This window comes from Chenopodium album, chromosome 6 (assembly GCF_948465745.1).
Source record: "Chenopodium album chromosome 6, dcCheAlbu1.1, whole genome shotgun sequence".
In the NCBI taxonomy this organism is placed as follows: Eukaryota; Viridiplantae; Streptophyta; class Magnoliopsida; order Caryophyllales; family Amaranthaceae; genus Chenopodium; species Chenopodium album.
In genome coordinates, this window is record NC_137839.1 from 77,951,754 (window position 1) to 77,973,337 (window position 21,584).

General features: G+C 32.4%; 3 protein-coding genes across 3 annotated transcripts; 2 read left to right on the forward strand and 1 right to left on the reverse strand.

The window, feature by feature from the left end:
- The first annotated feature begins 470 nt into the window (after positions 1 to 470).
- Positions 471 to 3,543, forward strand: LOC145635417 (putative pectinesterase 8). The gene is made up of 5 exons (XM_081686696.1): positions 471 to 888; positions 1,359 to 1,530; positions 1,674 to 1,880; positions 2,449 to 2,708; positions 3,152 to 3,543. Exons 1-5 carry the CDS (start codon positions 476 to 478, stop codon positions 3,339 to 3,341), a joined length of 1,242 nt encoding a protein of 413 aa, XP_081542822.1. The 5' UTR covers positions 471 to 475; the 3' UTR covers positions 3,342 to 3,543.
- Positions 3,544 to 7,032: 3,489 nt separating this feature from the next.
- On the reverse strand, positions 7,033 to 10,599 carry LOC145636463 (light-induced protein, chloroplastic-like). Its single transcript, XM_081688036.1, has 3 exons — positions 9,956 to 10,599; positions 8,405 to 8,600; positions 7,033 to 7,572 (listed from the first exon to the last, which is right to left on the reverse strand). The coding sequence occupies exons 1-3, from the start codon at positions 10,399 to 10,401 to the stop codon at positions 7,261 to 7,263; spliced, it is 954 nt and encodes a 317-aa protein (XP_081544162.1). The 5' UTR covers positions 10,402 to 10,599; the 3' UTR covers positions 7,033 to 7,260.
- A 4,220-nt stretch (positions 10,600 to 14,819) lies between these two features.
- LOC145635418 (uncharacterized) lies at positions 14,820 to 15,846 on the forward strand. Its single transcript, XM_081686697.1, has one exon. The coding sequence runs from the start codon at positions 14,840 to 14,842 to the stop codon at positions 15,608 to 15,610; it is 771 nt and encodes a 256-aa protein (XP_081542823.1). The 5' UTR covers positions 14,820 to 14,839; the 3' UTR covers positions 15,611 to 15,846.
- Positions 15,847 to 21,584: the final 5,738 nt, after the last annotated feature.

The window sequence follows — 21,584 nt, forward strand, 5'->3', positions numbered from 1 at the left end:
ATTGGGACCTTGATAGTTGATAATAACACTAAATCAAACATGAAGTGGGCAAAAAAGTTTAGTTATTAAGTTAATTGCACGATTATTAAGCAAACATATGACCAAGCTTCACCCCAATTAATTTGATTTCCAAGAAGCATGAAGAGTATGACTAAATTGTCCCAAGAAAATTGTATATAACACTTATTAAATAATTAGCTTAGGGTCATTAAGAATTTTAGTTAATAATTGTGTTGATTAGTGGAACAAAGAGTTATTAATATTAGCTTATAGGTTTGGTATGTAACTTAGAAATTCCATCACGTATATAAGATTGAATGCATGGGTAATTTGCAAGGCATGCCATAAAATGCTTACACTTCAAGTGCATCTCATTATAGTAAACTTTATCCTAAATTTTCCATCAATATTAATGCATACCATCACGTACATTTTTCAAAATTATTTTCTTTCTTCTCCGTACATTATCACAAAAATGATCACTCTCAAATATGCATCATTTGTCTTGTTAATCTCCGTAGGTTTATCCTTAACGACCACTAATTACCTTACTAATTCTCCCTTGCTACCATCCTTCAAACACGTCGAAAATTACAACCCTAGCTTGAAATTAAGCCATCATAACCATCGTCATGGACACCATGGTCATCACCATAACGATAACAATAATCATCATCATCATCGCAAAGATCATAATCAAAATGTGACTGTTAATATTTGTGATGATTTTCCACCAGATTTTCCTCCTCCAAATACGGATACAACATCAATTTTATGTGTTGATAGTAAAGGATGTTGTAACTACACAACGGTTCAATCTGCTGTTGATGATGCCCCTCTTCTTAGCCTAAAAAGAGTCATTATATGGATTAACTCAGGCTTATACTAGTAAGTTTAATGTTTTTCTAAGTATTTTATCATCAATTTTATCATACAATTATGGTTTCTTGGTGCAACACATAACAACATATTTAAAGTTTTGTTATCCTTTATAAGTGTCCTAATTTGACAAGCATATTTGTAATAATTGTAAACGCGTTACTTTGACCAATATAATATTTTTAATTCAGTAGTAAGTTATATAAAGTATGAAAAAGTTAATATTCACAATAAACTATACATGGAAAAGACTAGTTTCTAATAAGAACTTATGCCAGTACTTGTATGTTTAATTATAAGTGGTACACCGTATACCTGGGTAATGCAAAAGTCAAACTGGGACACTTATAAAATAGAGGGAGATGATAGTTGAGTTATCAATGGTCGTATGTAGATCAGCTAAACTAAATTACACTAAATTATTTTGAAACGGAGATATTACTGTACGTGTTGATGGGTTGTTATTGAACAATGATCAGCGAAAAGGTGACGGTCCCTAGAAACAAACCAAACATCACCTTCCAAGGGCAAGGGTACACCTCGACCGCCATTGTATGGAATGATACAGCATCTTCCGCACATGGCACATTCTCTAGTGGCTCAGTTCAAGTTTTTGCATCAAACTTCATTGCTAAGAACATTAGTTTCATGGTAAGACTATACAAATATATATATATATATATATATATATATATATATATATATATATATATATATATATAATATACTCAACACTTAACTTATGCTACAATATAATGTACATGGGTTTAACACCAAGTTGTTTTATCGTATAGAATGTAGCACCAATACCTGCACCCGGTGCTGTAGGAGCACAAGCTGTGGCTATTAGAGTCGGAGGAGATCAAGCCGCCTTTTGGGGTTGCGGTTTTTTTGGTGCACAAGACACACTTCATGATGATCGAGGCCGCCATTACTTTAAGGATTGTTACATCCAAGGTTCCATTGATTTCATCTTTGGCAATGGAAGATCATTCTACGAGGTAATGTTTATGTGATTATTACTGTATAAATTGCTAATAATCATCCTACATACCTATTATAGTATTATTACTAACACTACCTACTATTTTTCCTAATAATTCTCTTTCAACTTACTCAATCCCACCTTATCGCTTAAAGGCACCAACTACAACTTGATGTGCATGCACACTAAGAAAAAATACTCCCTATGTTAGTTCCTAAAAGTTCGATATTTGCACAGTTTTCAACATTCATCTTTGACCATTAATATCTTCAACTATGTATAAGTGAAAATAATAAAAAAAAAATTTTGATATTTTATAAATTTACACATAGCCAATCTAAATAAGATCCCCATGCTATTTTTTTATTTTATTTTATTTTTTCATTTATACAAGTCAAAAATCGCGGTCAAAATTATTTTGACCACATGAATAATAAGTGAGTTGGAATTTCATAATCCGATTTAGTATGTAAATTAAATTCTGTAGTTATTTTCCTAACATATATGAGCACCGACTCACAAATGTCTAATTTACCCATAGAATGTATCTAATGATTTACGTTCAAAATTATTGATTTATTCAGAATTGTGCAATGATCTCCATAGCAAGCCCGGTTCCACCAGGCCAAAAAAACATAAACGGAGTAGTAACAGCAAGTGGAAGAGCTTCACAAGACGAAAATTCAGGGTTTGTATTCTACAATTGTAGCATTGGAGGCACCGGAAGAATTTGGCTTGGACGTGCATGGCGCTCATTTTCACGTGTACTTTTTGCTTACACCTCCATGTCCGATATTATTGCTCCTGAGGGTTGGAATGACTTTAACAACCCCAACAACGACGAGTAAGAAATTGTTTAAATTAACTATCTCTTTTGCTTATATAATACTCGTATGATTTTTCAGTGAGAACAACTTAATTGTTAACCACTTTTGGAAACAACTACCTACTTACTGTAACAAGTTTAATGTTAAACTAAGGGCCTGTTCTCGTAGACTAAACTCAGCTGAACTGAACTGAAATGAATATTTATAAGAGAAGGAAATTAGGAGTTGAACTGAATTGAACTGAACTGAAAATAAATGTATGAGAACAGGCCCTAAGGTTCTCTTCTACTTTATTAAACTGAATTGAATTGATTGGAATTGAACTGAACTAAAATGAATTGTTTATGAGAGAAGGAAATTAGGAACTGAACTGAACTGAATGGAGCTGAACTGAAATTAAGTTGAAGAGAACAGGCCCTAACACTAGCTACCAATATAACGGAAAAATATTTTGTTGCAGGACGGTGTTCTATGGGGAATATATGTGTTCGGGACCAGGCGCGAGTTTGAGTGCAAGGGTGTCTTACGAGCAAAAGCTTAATGAAACTGTAGTGGCTCCTTTTCTTACCATGACATACATTGAAGCAGATCAATGGTTGGACTCTTATACTACTAATCTTGTCGTCCATTCTACTAAACCTTTAATTTAATCTAGTGTAATTAATCTATATGGGATGATGATGAACATGTTAAATTACTAGCTGTATATATTTTGGGGATTCTTTATTACGATTATATTTTGGGTAATCCCGCCAATAATGTATGTGCTACACATTTTCAAAACTGTATAACTAAACTAAGTGAAATACATATTTCACTAGGCTTCTGAACGAAGGAATAAATAATCTTTAAACATATTACATATATATGTGTGTGACGTGCAAACGTGGTTTATCCTATCAACCAATAAAGATTGAAGGTAGAGTACCTAATGAAGGACACTCTACCTTACACTGATGGTGATGATTATGATAATATTGTTAATAATTATGGAAAGATGATGTTCAATTAGGGAACCAAATCAAACAAAAAAGGAGGGATATCAGGGCTTTACTAATTACATCACATGCTAAGTACTTTGTAATTGCATGAATTTCTTCTTCTTGTGCAATAGACTGAAGTCCAAGTCTATAACTACTATACTTATATTTAACCCAAAAAAATAAGGCTTTATTATCCACTACTCTTATTTTTTGCTGTCCAGAACACATAAAGCACATATATATTTACAAGCTGTTTTTTCTTCTTTTGTCAGATTTCTCATAATTAATTGATCTTGCTACTTACAATTATTTTATTTTCAGGTAATTAAGGCTTAAGTATTAGCTTAGGTTATGATATTATTCTCATCTTATTTTCATTTATTTTAGGTCTAATGAATATAGATAATGTAAGTCGTTCAATGTTAATAAGTTAAGAGTTTATTGCATGTCAAATACGAGTAATAAGTTCAAATATTCCGTTATATGAGTTTAGAGTTTAGTTCATAGCCAATAAGTTCAAGTAAGATGAATCCGAGTCCAAATAAAACAAGTGTTTAACTAATAAATTTCAATAATATAAGTTCAATGCTAATAAACTCGGTAAAATAAGTGAATTCAAGCAAAGAGAACACTATCATATACAAGTATAGGTTAATTCTAAGGAAAAGTTTTGCTTAGTTTATGTTTCAACAAATTAATCAAATAAGGAAGTCCTGTTTCATTGAATCTGCACCTACTCCTGGCCTTCAAAATTTCAGGTGCTTATACTAAGAAAAATGATTATTTATCCTGATTATGATAAAGTTAGATAATTATTGACAGGACTTGTTGCTAATATATATCAAGTGCTTTATATGCATGTGATGAGTTTCAAGTTTCCTAAAACAAGAAGCAAAAGCCTTGTTTCAATGAATCTGCAACCTCTTAAGCCTATCCTACCACCCTCTCCCCCACCCTTTTGCATACATTGTGCTCTATTTGATGACCTACCAAAAGTTTTGTAGGTAAGCCAATAATAGATATTAGATAGAGCATGGGAGATTACTATTTGATCCAAAGTTGGTGGTTCATTATAAATTCTTCATTAAGGAATAGTTAAGCCGCGAATGCTAATTATTACTATCATATGACACCTAGGTTTAATTTACTCTAACAAACATAGAAGATTACTCACGTACGGACAATGAACACACTTAATATGTCGAAGTGTCTCAAAATGAGAAAGTCTTGATCCAAAATTAGCCTTCATCATCGTTATGTTTGTTGTTTAGGAAAAGTAAGTTTGATAGAAAGAAAGAAAATAAGTTGAGAATAAATCATTAGAGATTTTATTTTGTAGTGAACCCTTTAACGACTAGCAATTCTATATTGGTCATCTATCATAACGAACACACAAAACAATGCACCAGTCATGATAAGTACATACACAAGCACCTATATTCAATCACCTAAAACAAGATTAAACTAAAGAAGCATGGCAAATTGACATGTAAAGTAAATCAAACCTAACCTTTAACCATCATATTCAGCATTACAAGCCTACTAAGATGAAAACTAAAACAGGGTCCCCTGTTCTAGTAGCAATAGATCAATTTTTTCCAGCAAAGTGCCAACTAATGTAAAGGTACAAAGGTTAAGATAATCACATTAAAAGGTGAACAAGACATCATAATCACATCATTAAATAATACCCTAATGTACAATAATATAGTCATGCAAATAAAAATATTCAATGTTTCCTGTATGCCCTCCTGATACTCCTCAATATCCTGAGAATCAGAATTCAGAACATAATCATAATTAGCCAGACCCCACTTGCCATATATTGCTAATTAAGTCACTAATTATGTAATTAACATCATACTCTACTTAGAAACATAAGAGTGTTGTCTCACAATAAAATGCAAGGTAGGAGGAGCAACAAGTTTAAGGGTACAGGAGGTTGCAGGGCTTTATGCTGTACTAACTGCAGAACATCAACAGAAGGTGGTGAAAGCTCTGGATCGTCAGACAGGTACGCATCAATCTCAAGCCTCGCGCATCACATGGTTCAAGAGAGATTAGATCAAATGATTAAGGAAAACGAGGAAGAAAAAGCAAGAAGCTTAATGGAGGCAAGAAAAAGGAAGCAAAAGAAGGTAGTAAAAAATGTAACAACTAGCAATAGCAGTAGCAGTAGCAGCAGCAGCAACAGAAAGTTGCTTCTGATGCTTGCTATGGAGAAATCATCTCATGATCCAATGGAAGATTTTAGGCGCTCAATGGTGGAAGTTATACTAGCAAACCGTATAAAAGAGCCTAATGATCTCCGGTATCTATTGAAGTGCTACATTTCGATGAACTCTGTCGAGTATAGAGGGATTATACTAGAAGCCTTCCACCAGGTTTGTACTGATATTTTCTTTTGCTGTAAATGCCACTAATGAAATCATATTGTAGACAATAATACCTTTCATGTTGGCACCTTAAAGATGTGAATCCCTCATGCGAATTGAATTACAGCAGGAGTAAACAAATTCTTGCGCGATTTTTAATGAAAGTCAGTACTTCATGTTACCTGCATACAATACTGTTATAGTCTTAACATTATCAATCATGTAGTGGAATTTGGAGTAGTATTACCTGCAATGGAATAAGGGTGGAGTAGTCCATGCAAACATAAAAGGTAATTAGGTAAAACTTCCTGCATATATCACTATTTATCCTGAATGAAGGAGTAAAAGCAAATTTCGTATAGTCTATAGTATTAATGTCTATTCATAACAGTAGTAGTATATGACTAAACTGATTCAGAAGTACTAAAGTGATTCAAAGTTAAAATAGGAGGATTTTCATTCATATACTAGGAGTATCTAGCTCATAAGCAGTAGACTTCATATTTTCTAGCAGTCATACTGAGAAGTTCAAAAAATATTATAATAAAAGTTGCCAAACTTAAAGTTGCTAGACTGTTTTAGTGCAATCAAAAGAGCCTTAAAAATGCTTAAGACTCCATGAATGATGCAACTCATGCAAGTGGCCAGCTAGCATTCGTCGTACCACTGGCACCATTCAGCCATGTATATGATGAAGCATCGTATCTAAGATCAGATAGAACTCTACTCAGGATTGATGTTTATTACTTTCCTAGGACATTATGTCATACTATATGAGACAATCAATACTTTTGATTTACAGATCCACAAGAAAATATACAAATCTTGAAATGGAAACGTAAGACTTACAAATACAGAGCAATACTAACCTGTAGAGTTTAGTATAACATGATAGTTGCTCTCTCCGTCCTAAATTTAGCTGCCACATTACTAGTAGCAATTATACGTGTGTGACAGTTGATTCTTAACGTTAGAAACAGATATAACTTGTAATATTCTTGGATTTTACTTTATATCATCACTGAAAGCATATTACATCATCTTTTTGATACAGTATGTGAACTACAATATACAAGTGGCAATACACCTTTCTTACCATTCTGTATATTACGAGTATTAGCACCAATAACTGGTGGTTTTATTGTGACAACATAGTATTAAACCCCCATCTAGATTGCAGTATATACTAATTAAGGGATATTAAGCTTCATTTAGGGAGACAAGAGAAGACTGCCTTCCTTAATGAAAACAAACACACTGCCTGCATCACCCCTTGAGATTCGAAGCTCTTGATCGAGGTAGGTGGTAAGCAACCACGAGCCTTCATTTTGACCTATGTTGAACTTTAACGGTGGTTGGCTGGAAATTGTCCTAGCAACTGATGAAGCGGTGTCCTGTACTGAGTTAAACAGGCCCTTCAAAGGTGTGAGATCAATGTTTTGCCCCAGAAACTCTACATTCTCAGGTAAAACTACACTGTCTGTTATCTGGGGAGTGCCAATGACTCCTTCAATAAATTTGATCTGCAAGGGATGATGGAACATTTAGATCTAAGCAATTTATAATATGAAAAAAAAAATTTGAAAAAAATAAATAAATAAACAAATAAATAAAATCAAATCAAATACAGAAATAAAGGAGTGCAATAGGTCAATAGGATTCAGGAATAATTGAGTATCAAATGGTAAAGTTGAATCTAACTTTGTGAGATCAGTTCTATTCTCAACTTGTTCTTCATTATAAATTTTTATTCACTTCTAGAGGTGGTAATGAGTCGATTGATCCATTGAGTATTAATGAAAGAAGCAGACAAGCATTGCCAGGTACATTGATAAGAGATTTTTCCTTTCAAAATTACATATTACTTATTACCACAACTTACGGTCTACGAAATAAGACTTCGCTACAAAGCTTGCAAATTAAGAGTGAATGATCGATATAAATCTGTAATTATTGGGCAAGCAAGCCTAGGAATGGTGAATATTAGTGAAACAAGGACACTTTACTAGGTATACTTGGAAGGGAAACAGGCAAGATCTGTGAAGTCATAGCTTTACCAAGTACATGATCTAGATTCCAAATCCATCAGTGCATCTTTTACCACCGAGACCCAAACTCATCAGCAGTTATATCCCAAATTCATCAACCTCTTCAATTGTTCTCATGTAACTCTGTCAGATACTACTCACACTAACACTTAGGCATGAGTAATTAAATATGAGCTCTTGGAGCTTAAATTTAGGCTAAACGTAAGGAATTTTTCAAAAACAACCAAGTGCATCATCAAAATGGTGCATCTATGTTTGACCAAGTTATATGTCTCTCAAAGAGCCAGAAGAAGCATCTAAAAGATACCTGAACACGCTTGGGGCTGCGGACTTCAAACTTCGCATTGGTACTAAGAGAAGTGGTGGCCAGAGGACCCGAAAACTGCACAGAGTTCTGGACAGTGAAATTCTCAGAATCAATAGTCTGTGAGATTTCGTCCACTTTGACCAGTGGTAATCTTCCTTGGGAAAGCAATGGGAACAAACCAGAAAACGATGTGTACCTGCAAAATGAAAGATACAGGATAAATTATTCCATTATGACGATTCATGTTAGCCGGCACCAAACCATTCTGGGATTAAGGCTTTGTTGTTGTAACACTAATCAAAATGCGATTTACTATCAGTAATTCCAGAAACAGATTGCAAACCGAGCAAGAGATGAAGATTCATTCTAGACATAGTTGTCTGCACCACATAACAGAAACTATAAAAGTTTACAAAATTATAAAAGATATTGACAGGAACATACAGAATGGTCTTCAAATTATTGACATGCAATGGTCTGCGGCTCACCTTGAGAGTACTGAACAACAAACTTAGTAATACAAGCATTATTCTCACATATTTTCATCGGACTCAAGAGTTAATTAAGCAAACAGAATGAAGTACCAGGAACAGCATCCAGTCAATCTCCTTAACTGATATTCAAAATCAAACAAGAATTTGCAACTGTATATCCATTATTTTCAACTCTACTACCAAATGCCACTTGATTAATTAACTTAGTCAATCACTGAGATCAACCAGCAACTTCCCAGGTGCATGTACATTGTATATTCATTATTTACAAATGTATATGCATGTAGATTGTATATTCAATCATTCCAATTGAACCGAAGTTTCAACTCTATCACAAAATGCCACTTGATCGATTAACTTTAGTCAATCACTGAGATCAACCAGCAACTTCCCGGGTGCAAGATTACATTAGTATATAAACTCACTATCAAATGACAATTTAGATTGAATTAAGCAAGCTTTTGTTATATTTCTTGTCAACAAAATTAAATCTTTCTTCACATATAGTTTTCCCAACCTCAAAATATTATCAATTCATAATCAAATTATAAGATAATATTCACTTATGTAGAGACTTAAGAGTGTGTAAATCATCAAGCGCTTATAAAAGATCTTTCACATAAGTAGTTGCATATCCTCATTCATTTCCAAGTTAAATTCCCATATAATCTTCTAAAACCTTGATATACACACACAGGGAATACATCAAATAGCAATTCCACAATAAAACCAAATGATATATACACTTGAAATGATCAAATATATAATCCACTTTAAAAAAAAATCAATTTCATGAAATATACCATCACAAAATCTTAATACAAAAACACAAAGAATAGCATATATATGGATTTCTCAACTAGCTTAGTCACTTAAAATTTGCAGGGTTTTTAGTTTTTACTCAATACCCGAGACAAATCCCGTCTACATCATATTTTCGGGGTTTTAAGATTTTACCCAATACCCGAGACAAATCCCGTCTACATCATTTAACCCGTAAACTTAAAAGCAATCAAAATAAAGAATTAGAGAGAGTGAAAAGAAGAAAGAAACTCACGCTAAAATCCACTTGCCATTAAGAAGAGGAAGAGCATCAGTAGGAGCAGGAGTTGGATTCTTAGCTTCTAATTGCGTAATCAACTCCACAATTTCAGCCCTAGTTTCACTACTTGCTTTCAATCCTCTATCAGTTCCATAAAACGAATCCACTAACCGCTTTTTCAGCTTATATATCTCCTCCGCCTCAACCGCCGTCTCCTCCTCCGCAACCGCCACTGCTCCGCCGCCGGAGCTGCTGCTGTTGTTAAAGCTCTGCTTCTCTGGGCCCCACTCATCGTCTAATGAGGTTGCTTTGATTTTGATGCTTGTAAATTCCCTTTTTGCCCCTGTTGATTTTAGTGGGGTTGAGGAAAAGAGAGGAGATTTGGGGGGAAATTGCTGGATTTGTGAGGATAATTTGTGGGATTTTATGGGTAGTTGGCAAAATTGTGAAATTATCGACATTTTTTTTCTGACGAAAAATTAGCGAGATTCTGGGAAGTGTAGCGTCGAAAATTTTGTTTTGTGTGGAAAAAGTGTCGAAAATTCAAAGAATTGATGATTTTGTTTTAGCGAAATGCCGGGAATGCACTTGGTAGCTGGTACTGTGTGAGGAGATGATATTTTATAGTGGTGCGTATTTTTGGTGTTTTTGTTGTGAAAGTTTGGTGATTTGAAAAATTTATCACCACCCAAATAATTGCTAAGAATTTAATGGACTGATTTTAGCCACACATCACACATGAAAAATATGAAATTTAATTATACTTACAAAAATTGGAGTATTATTGAAATTGAATATGCTTGTGGCCTAATAATCGGTCCTTTTAAAATTAAGTGTACGAGTAATAATATAACCAGCTTGCTAATCTACAATTATAATCGTTAATGTCTTTGAATTTCACTTGTACCTACAAATATTAATTACACTGAATAGAACTATTGGTATGGCCGTATGGATTATAACTACTAAGCTAGGCTTGGGGATGGATTAGAAACAAAAAAAAACATATTGCTAGAGCTTTATTAAAACAGGACAAATATTTTATGATTGACAAATGAGGGGTCATCAAGCTTTGTTTGGTTTTAACACAATCTTGCTAGTGACATTTAGCTAAAAAATAAATTAATGAAAAACTGTAGTAGAATCTAGATGGTTCTTTCTTTCAATGTTCCAAGAAAGAACACGTAATTTGCTATGGGCTGGGCCCCTGGGGTGTTCAAGTGATTGGCCTACTTTGACCCTGGCATATAACAGTATAACACAACCCTTGCATTTGTATGTAACTATGTATACATAAGAAGGCCTTAAAGTAAAATGAATAGACTGCTGATAACATAATCTGTAAATGAAAGTCCAATATATGTTGTCTTGGCCCAAAGTATATCGTATGTTTAGAAGGATAGAAATGACCCTTCAAGCTTGACCGACTAATTTGTTACCTCTATTTTAGATATTAGGTGGGCACAAACATATGTCATGTTAGTTTACCTCGTATTTAAAATGGCTAACAAATACGGAGTAATCATGTTGGATAGGAATTGTGACGATCATTTATAAACAAAGTACAGCACGGGCTGACTCACATGTCATGAACTCATGGCGTGCCAACAAGCCTCTTAATTTTTTTTATTTTGGTAAATTGATCAAAAATAAAGGCCAGCATGTGAATTGGCTCGTCGTGGTGGTGTCAGATCGTGCTATATTTTGAAAATGATGTTCAAGCATGACCCATAATCCACCAATGTGTATTTCATGTTGTATCGGGCTTAATTGACCCTCTTGTCGGTCCAGTCTTAGGCTCTTTGCCCATCTCTAAATGTTGTCCTGTTTTATGGCATGATGTACATCATAATGAACTTCATACTCCGTAGAAGATTAGAGTTGGCTGGTTAACTATGGGCCTATGAGTCTGATCAGATCAAGCCAAAACTCATCTTATGTAGTCTTAGTTAATTGATAATTAACCAACTTAAAGTCAAGTTGTGGACTAAGACAATCCAAGTCAAGGTTGTATTGACATAAGATTTTTCTAGCCTAATTAGGTGCATAACTCTAAATTGAGAAGCTCTAAGCCTTACGTTAGGTGCTTAACCCTAAATTGAAAAGCTCCGAGCCTTAGGTGGATCAAGTTAACCGAGATTTAGTTCGAATAATACTCCGTATAGTCCGTGTTTTTGTTTAATATTTCAAATTCGTTAACATTTCATGAATATGCTAATTTTTTTGGAAATGTTGACGAATAAATTAGCTAACATGTCAAATCAATTAGCAATAGTTAATGAGCTTTAATTAAAAAATTCAACTCCATCAATAGGTTAGTGATTAATCAATAAAGAATAATTAATCAAATCTCTATCACAAATTTGAATAATTGCAACCAAGAAAGTCACCGAAACAAGTAAGGCTCGTGATTCATCACCATTGCGTCAATAGGTTGGAGCTACTTCATGTTTAGGTGATCAAAGAAGACTCACATTATTTTAATTAATTTTTTTAGTAGAGTTGGTGGCCTAGCTATCCGATTCATTGAATCTTTATATAATTTGTAAGATGATAATTCAACAATTTGTTAATCAATCCTCAACAAAATAGTCAAATTATAACAAAAAAACATAATTAGCCAATTGAAGGACTCTAATAGACTAAATTTATCATTTTTTTTACTAAATTAGGTTATAAATTGATGATTTTTTTTATTTACATATCGGATTATCTAGTAAATATCACTTTATAATATATACCAAATATGTAATTTTGAGTGATTAAAATTAATGAATACAATATAATTGTGTGCAGAATAACATTTTAAAGTAGATATAGATATTATCGTATTAGGTAATGCAAAGGTCACAATATTTAGAATTTATGGAGTAGAAGTGATGATGAAAAGTCGATATATGCCCAACTAGTCTTTTTGTTTAATTTATTTGTTGGTTAAATTATAAAATTCCTTTGGATGTTTGGTGACAAAAGCTTGAACACCACTGATATGATAATATTGTATCCAAATGATGCCTTAAATAACAATTTTATATACAATGTACGTATTTAAATTTGTAAGCTATATATATACTGGTACTTGTTATTTTATTTATTATTTTTTTCTAAATATTTTTACAAAAGTAATCTATAATTGGTTGAAGATAACTTTAAAAATGGCGTAAATCATCGAAAGAACATAAGCATCTGGTAAAAGGTGAAATAAGACAAAACAAAGCTTCCAAACCAGATAAAAATGCAAAAGGTTCTTCATAATTGAATGTGATGATAAGGTAACACATGATATTTGATTGTAGCAGTGAGCAAGTGACAACTATAAATAGGCCTTAAAGATTTGTTGAAATTAAGCAAGATTTCAAACAAATCACTTGCGCGGGGAGTTGTTTTCTTATTTCGACTTTTCTATCCACTCGAACACTTTTATACACATATACAAACGCGAAATAACACCCCTCAACAATTTTCGTCATGACTCGTGAGGATTTAAGTAGACGAGAAAGGCATGAAGTATTTGGTCAAATTGTAAATAAATCAACAAAAATGCCTAATCAGTATGATATTTCTTAATTATATCAATAATTGTAGCCTCGTAGGACTCATAATTAATGAAAAACTTGTTGATCTATTTATCGTTTAACCACAAGATGATAACCTTTGTTTCTCAAAGTAGACTATGGAAAATTAAATTACTACGACTTCTGAGGAAAAAAATAAGGACTTTCGTTAGTTTTACCTTATAATAGTAGCTGAAAAACCGTTGAAGTGATGTAAATACCGAAAAACTGAAGCATGGCAAACATTAAAATGACAGAAGTACTAAATCAAGGCAGTATAGCACATCATTAATCTATCATTATTCATTAGCATAATATAAATGGTGTATCATAAAATAACCCTAAAGTGGCAAATTAGATCTATGTGTTAGTAGCATTGAAAACGAATTTCTGGCGCGAAATTTGTACGAATATCCCACCATCAATGGCCTACACCTTTTCCAACTTTCCATCACTATTTTCTTTAATTTTGGGGTCTAGTAATCCTTTTTTCTTCTTTCTAATTTGTCTTTTGCTCTGTCCAATGTCTCTAATCTCAATAATTTATCATCAGCTGGCAATTCCTTCTCCCCCACATCTTCTTTTGACTTCCCCTTTCTCTCCCATTTTGGGGTCCCACTTTAGAGTAATTCTCCTCCTAACTTACAAAAATATAAGTTTGATTAGGGTTGTTAAAAATAAACTTGATCCTACTATATTCGATTTAAAATGAAAATAATCTGTTTTAGAGTCTGTTTTGATTTATTGAATTGAGGTGAATTAATATAAATTGAAATGATTGGAGCTGAACTAAACTAAATAAAGATGAAATGAATTGTTTACGAGAGAAGAAAATTAGTAGTTGAACTGAACTGAATTAGTTGGAGCTGAATTCAATTGAACTAAACTGAAATTAAGCTGAAGAGAACAAACCCTTAGTTTTCAATTAGTATTATAATATGCAAATAATGATTTACAATGATTCAAATTCAACCCAACCCAACCAAACCTAATTTAGCGCGACTCAATCACTCAAATTACTCCCACCATATCAAGTCAATCACAAATTCACAATATTAAAGCAGGAGAGTAAATAGGGTAAGTAGTGTAACAAAACATAAGGTGTCGTTTGGTTTTCAACCGTCTTATACAAGAATTTGCTTTAACCATTTTAACATCGAAGTACGTGATAATTATTTTATTTTATTTTACAAATACTAAATTCTCTGTCACGAGTATAACATGTAGACACGTCTTTTCTCAAATTAAATTAAACCTTGTACAACTATAAATACAAACAACCTTCTTTGTTTTTTCACTCTTTATTTTCCTCTCTTCAACTTCTCATTCATTTGTAGATACAAAGATGAGTACAGCAATAACTCATAGTCCGGCAAATCAAGACCGTCCATTACTTCTACACCCACCTTCACAACAACCGTCCGATCAAAGAAGAATCAGAACTCTTCTTGATCTTCTCACCGTCGAGAAAATGGACGGTGTAGATCGCACCATGAGACGAGAAGATGGAAGTAATAACAGCCGTTGGAAGATTCTAAGGGAACGGCTAGGATTTAACGGCATCGGTTGCTGTGGTGTCGCCACGTGGCGGTGCGAGGAGAATAATAATAATTCCTCTCCACTAGAGGAAGAAAACGGCGTCGTACAAGAAGAGTTTGAGACACGTCAGCAAGTGGGACCCGCTGAAAGAGGGATGAATTTGGGTGCTGCGTTGGCCGCGGAGAGGGAATTTCGTGCGGCCGAGAGCACCGGAAGTTACGGTGCGACCGTGCGAAATAATAATAATAATAACAATAATGTTGATATTAATAATGATGAAACGACGCCGTATAATGGCGGAACGACGCCGTTAAGGGTGTCGTTGATGAGATTATTGGAGGAGACAACGGACGGTCGAGATTTAGAGAGAGAAAGATCGAAGGGTGGGGAAAGAGAGGGAAATAATAATGAAGGGAGTGATACGGTGTGTTGCGTGTGCATGGAAAGGAAGAAAGGAGCTGCGTTAATACCATGTGGTCATACGTATTGTAGGGTGTGTTCTAGGGAGTTATGGCTTAATCGAGGTTCTTGTCCCCTTTGCAACCGTCGAATTCTCGAGATCCTCGATATTTTCTGATCTCGAGTTCTTATACTCCCCTGTTCTTTTAAGTGTTACACTTTTCTTTTTATTAATGAATATACAGTAGTCGGGATTACGAGAAGTATTCATTGCTATGCAATCCTAGGATCCTTGCGATTATTGATCTCGAGGTTTTGTATAAATATATCGTTTTATGATTGGTAGGGATTACTAGTGAAAAATGATATACTCATGTGGGAAACAAAGGAAAGCAAAGCAAAGTGAGGTGGGTGTAAGGTGTTCAACTTTAGTGTCACTTTCTTTTGCTTTTGTTGAATTCTTTGGTTCAAGATTTGTGAGGTGTAAATCATATATATATTTGTATGTGATTTTGATTTGTTTCTTGTGTGAAATGGTACAAATTAATACATCATATAACTTGCATTATACTTATAACACCTATTCTGAAAAGAGAACGGAGTATTATGTTGCATTTGCTACTTTGTACTTTGTATATTATTTGGTAATTTGGTTCCTAACTATGTCTAAATTTTAGATCAAAGTGTTGTTTTTATGGATATGCAAATTCTAAATAACGAGAACACACATGAATAATAGGAATGGAAATGAAATTTCATGGGCATGCAGCAAATTTGTAAGTGATAACACAAATAATTAATGAAGTTCCAAGCTAGGTTTAAATTTTCCCTTTACTAGTACAACATATTGTAACTTTGTAAGTTTAGTCAAAGCTTGTCGAACAACTTAAATTTTACCCTTGATTTCATAAGAGGTTTAACTGTTTAAGTATCATTAATTAGTCAAAAGCCAATGTGATTCAATTAGAAGTGAGGTCCCGTAAATTCTTGACAAAACTCATTCATTAAGCAATATGCTAATTAGACTTTTTCATACTCCCTCTTAAATGAATTACCTCTCACACGGCACACGTGACCTACAGAACGACGATGAGGCCAGATACATAATTAAAAAAAAAAAACATATACGTACTTAAATAACTAAAACTCTTAAGATGTTTATATGAAGTATTATTCAACAAATATACATAATACATACATGGGAAAAATACCGAATATGAGAAATAATACATGTATCTTTAAATTTGCCTTTCTAAGGGCGGGAAGAGGGTGTGTTTTTCTTTCCTTAGGGGGGACTACGAATTTGATAATGTATGCATGTATCGTACGTGGTAGCATGTACAGTGCTAGGTTGTTGGTTCATAACTTCATATTCTTATCATCAATGTTTGACCTTAAATTATTTCGACTCTTCTCTCAAAAGTCTATGCCTTATTATTATTTTTAATTTTTTTGGTTTCTTGTTGGTGAATTTGAGCATATCTATCTCTTTGTTCTTAATCTACTTACGATTGATTGATTGGTTTGGCAGTTTGTTCCTGCATCATTCATCAATTTGTTAGATTATTTTATCTTAAAATAGTCAAATATCATAACGTCGTCAATGATAAAATTGATTCGAACATAGAAAATGACTTATTTTTAAAAAAATAAACAAATGGCATAGTTTTATTTTTTAAAAAAATTATATTAGATCCTAGATATTTAAATATGATGCTCATGATACTCTTATAAGCGCATTTAAAATTGTCATTTTTTAACGCTAGACGTACAAACATATCATTTAAGTAAAATAACATTGTATACAATGAACATAAAAGCAAATAAAAGAAAAAAATACGGAATAACTAAATTTTTTTTCATTCATTACACCAATAAAAGAACATATATACTACGTATGGAGCATATTAATAAACTTATGCTTTTATAAAAATTGTTAACCATTGCATATCTTTAACTGTATATCTTTAAAATATCGTGTTAAGTTTTTGCACAACGATCTTCTATAATTGGGGCCTATGCACATCCAAAACAATACGTTGTGATTGACTTGTCGTGATCTTATTGTTTTGTGTCATGTTTCGAAAATGATGTTCAAGCTTGATATATGGTCCATTGGCATACCTATTGTTTTCGGACGCTCCTACAATGTGCTCATGTCAAGTTGGACCAATTTCATGCCACTCTTGCCCATGCTTAACTCTAATGGGGAAGTATAGCACACATATAGTAAGTATCATACTTTCAGGATGGACCTGGGTTTTATTGGGCCTTCATGGGCTACCAAAATTCCACCATAAAGTTGATTATTATTGAAATAAAGGGATACTGTCATACACTCATACTTCAGAAGAGCCCAAGAAAACCTTGCTTTCTTTCCCCTTTTTTTTTTTTTTTTTGAATTGCAGCATATATCTGTCTAGTGATGCAAACTTAGGGCAAAGCCCAATGATAAATCATGAATTATAATTGGGCTTCATCTCATGCTCTACTTATGAACCTAGCTCTGTTATATCATCTTAGGGCCCTTTCTTTCTATCAGATTTCCCCCCTAGTTTTCCTAATGAAAATGGTCTTTAATTTTTTATTTTTTAAAAAAAAGGCTCATGATTGGTTTCTAGTGGAATAGGTTAGTACAGACTACAGAGTACTTCGTACAAGATATTTCTGCACACAATGCATTCATAATTTTTTTTTAAAAGAATGGACAACTTAAAAGACATCCATTGACGATTTACATTTGCGTATTAAAAATTTGGACATCTATTTCAATTCTTAAGAGTTGGCGTATGTTACAGTGATGTTTGGACATGTTTCGTACAATATTTAAGAAATTATTAATTTTCCTAAATACTTGCGATCAAATAAATATGAAAATAAAGAGATTACTCAATATCGCTTCCCTTTATGTAGTCACTTTTGCAAACAACTTAATCCTCAATTTTATAAAGAAATTATTCACCTTCAATTCTATGGTTATGAATCTACAATACTCTAAAAAAAAGCACGAAAGATTTTGTAATAATCTGAACTGAGTCACACCTAATCCGACTTGGTCACTTTTGAGTCATATGGACTCATATAGTCATATCCAATCCAAACAATAAAAACAGCAAATGGTCCATTCATATATATATGTGTGTCTACTCTGAAAAAGATTTTGAGTCATTTATTAAGGTCACTATAGAAAAAAGGTACCACAAAAAACCATAGCTATAGATAAAATAAAAATAATTATACCCGCCTACATTTAAATGAAGTGGTGATTAATTAGAGGACAAAAAGAAGACAACTATTTTTTTTGGTGTTCAGAAAGCTACAAGGGTGGGTGGTGACTGATGAGAATCGATGCCAAAAGATTTTGGAATCGGAATGAGAGCTATAACCACTTGGGCTACGCCTCACGTCTTCACTCTCAAAAAAGAACGAGACAACTATAAGAGTATTGAAAAACCATGCTGAAACCTTCATGATTCATGATTGAGATAATATGACACTTAATTTTACGAAAGGAATATATGCAAATAATATTTTCCAAAATAAATGGTATAAATTGTATAATAGAATATCGATCTCTTTCGAGGAACAAACCAAAGGTATGGACCAAAAATGAACATCAAGCCAAATAGAAAGACATAAAATGTCAAATGATGCTCATTGTTTAGCTAACTTGCATTTGTGGGCGGATGAAAGAAGGAAAAAAAGAAGAAGGATTATATTCTAAGTTAATTGATGTGTATGTAACTATTTATGAAAACGAAATGATATTTTAGCTTCTTTTGTACATCCAAGTCATTACTTTATAATCTTTTTTGGATTTAACTTCCCAATCATATAATGCGTTAATTAATTAGTGTTGTGTAACGCATGATTTGTTACAATCAAACTCCCAACTTTTAATAAAGTTATTTCTTTGAGATATGAAATGAATCTAATACACGTACGCTTTGAGCTTTAATTGATTGGGAGATCTAGGACATGCAGTGCTTATCTTGCTTTCCACTTTCAATATTTTTTAAGAAAATGTGAATTGACTAGATAATCTATAGAATTGTTGGAATATTGTGACAGAGATGTGCTAATTAACTAGTAACTCTCAGAAAATAGTAGGATCGACGGTGAATGGACATGCAAAAAAATGTTGTATCGGAGTGGATATAAACTAGCGTGTGGCATGGACGATGCGCCAGGTTTACTTGAATATCGATAACTATTATTTGAGCTATAAAATATAAACTATATAATTAAAAAAAAAAAATTGAACAATATAATAATAATAATTATGAAACTAAACATATAAATGCTCTCAAAATGATGTTTTATACAAAGTATTTAATTAGTATATTCTAATTGACTATGAAACATAATTAAAAGATTAGAAAGATGACTAGAATATTAATTCATTTCTTAGAAAGAATAAAGTATCTAGCTTAGCTTAGTGTTACAAATCTTACAATAACTATATTAATCCGTTGTCGTCTAATATAATTTCACAACGCTCTTACACATATACACTCGATCTATATTATTTGAGATTATACATAAATATATATACTAGATTTCATTTGACACTAACACAGGCTACTGAATACAGATCAAATCATCAAATTAAAAATCACTTGCGTAAAGTGTCTAGTGTGAACAAAATATAATAGGAGTTTTGTCAATGAGTTTGTATGTGAGTTATAAATATGCTCTTTATACTTCGTTTGAGTGTAAACAAGATCGTATTAGTTTACTTAACTTATAAAAACATCACTAGGGTTATGCCCAATTTTTCATAAGAAAGAATATAATGACAATAATTTACTTTTTCTTTTTCAATAAGAAAGTATGGGAATAATTATTTTAGTAAAATGAAGTCATATGACATCCACGACCAAAATTATCTAAACATAATCATAACCAACCATTAAAACTAATCCCTCTCCAAAATTTCTAACTGACAAAAAAAAAATAAAAAAAAAATAATAAGCATTCCGAAATCCTGATATTTATATCATCATGAATAAATTTCATTCTCTTTCTCACAGCTTTACTTGAAAATAATCTTTTACATACAACATATAATAATTACATATTTACATCATTCGCATGTAGATGCATAGAATCATGCATGGCAGATAACATATATATATATATATATATATATATATATATATATATATATATATATATATATATATATATATATATATATATATATATATATATATATATAGAGGCATTCATATATACGTAGTACAAGTATAATTATTAGCAAAATTGTCATCCCTCATTCAATCATTTCTTATGGAGGCATATAATTTAATTATATTATGAGTAACAATATAGGGGAAAATAAAATAAAATGTTATAGAGGTAGGGTTAGATCTAGGAAAAAGATTGAATAAATAAAAATTTGATGAGTTGACAGGTAAAGGATAGATGAAGTTAACTTTGGTGTACATAATTGCGGTTGGGTCATTGCCAAAGCATGCATAAGGCATGCCAACGATACCTCCACCACCATTACACCATTCCATTATTAGTGCCTTCCACAACAATTTGGGGTACGGTGGTCGGTGGTCCAATTTTTTTGGAGTGCATGGCATAACTACATTTTTTGTACTTATTATTACCAAATTAAGATTCGTATATTAATTATGAATAAATAAAGTGAGTTATTAGATTCGTTTTTATTATTAGTTTTAAATTGCATGGACAAATGGGGAAAAAAAATGGTATTGAAAATTGTTTCTTTATAGTTGTAACACTTCTCTTTTCACGCTTATCAATGTATGATTTTAATCGTTAATATCTTTAATTATTAATATTAAAAATTACGGAGTATAAATATTTGATATTAAAATAGTATAAATCGAAATGAATTTAACAAAATCTCACGTGATAATATTTTTTCTTTAATATAATTATTAAAGCTAGCTTAGTCAAAGTAAAACAACGAATAGGGTAAAAGTCAAACTCTTGCAAAAAAAAAAAAAAAAAAAAAAAAAAAAAAAAAAAAAAAAAAAAAAGGGTTGTATAAAGATATGAAATCTAACATAATAATTTTAAAATATAATTAAAGCACCATCATTTCTACCCAAGGCATAATTTTGGCACACTTGCACGCACCTCATGATTAACAACAAGATTAACAACTAGTCTAA

Bases quoted from the DNA above. Each gene is read 5' to 3' on its own strand.
- LOC145635418 (XM_081686697.1), top strand. From the start codon at position 14,840: ATGAGTACAGCAATAACTCATAGTCCGGCAAATCAAGACCGTCCATTA.
- LOC145636463 (XM_081688036.1), bottom strand. From the start codon at position 10,401: ATGTCGATAATTTCACAATTTTGCCAACTACCCATAAAATCCCACAAA. The intron at 8,601-9,955 runs GTGAGTTTCTTT...TTCATTTTGCAG, and splicing joins AATGGCAAGTGGATTTTAGC to GTACACATCGTTTTCTGGTT. The intron at 7,573-8,404 runs GTATCTTTTAGA...CATCCCTTGCAG, and splicing joins GCAGCCCCAAGCGTGTTCAG to ATCAAATTTATTGAAGGAGT.
- LOC145635417 (XM_081686696.1), top strand. From the start codon at position 476: ATGATCACTCTCAAATATGCATCATTTGTCTTGTTAATCTCCGTAGGT. The intron at 1,531-1,673 runs GTAAGACTATAC...TTTATCGTATAG, and splicing joins CTAAGAACATTAGTTTCATG to AATGTAGCACCAATACCTGC. The intron at 1,881-2,448 runs GTAATGTTTATG...TGATTTATTCAG, and splicing joins ATGGAAGATCATTCTACGAG to AATTGTGCAATGATCTCCAT.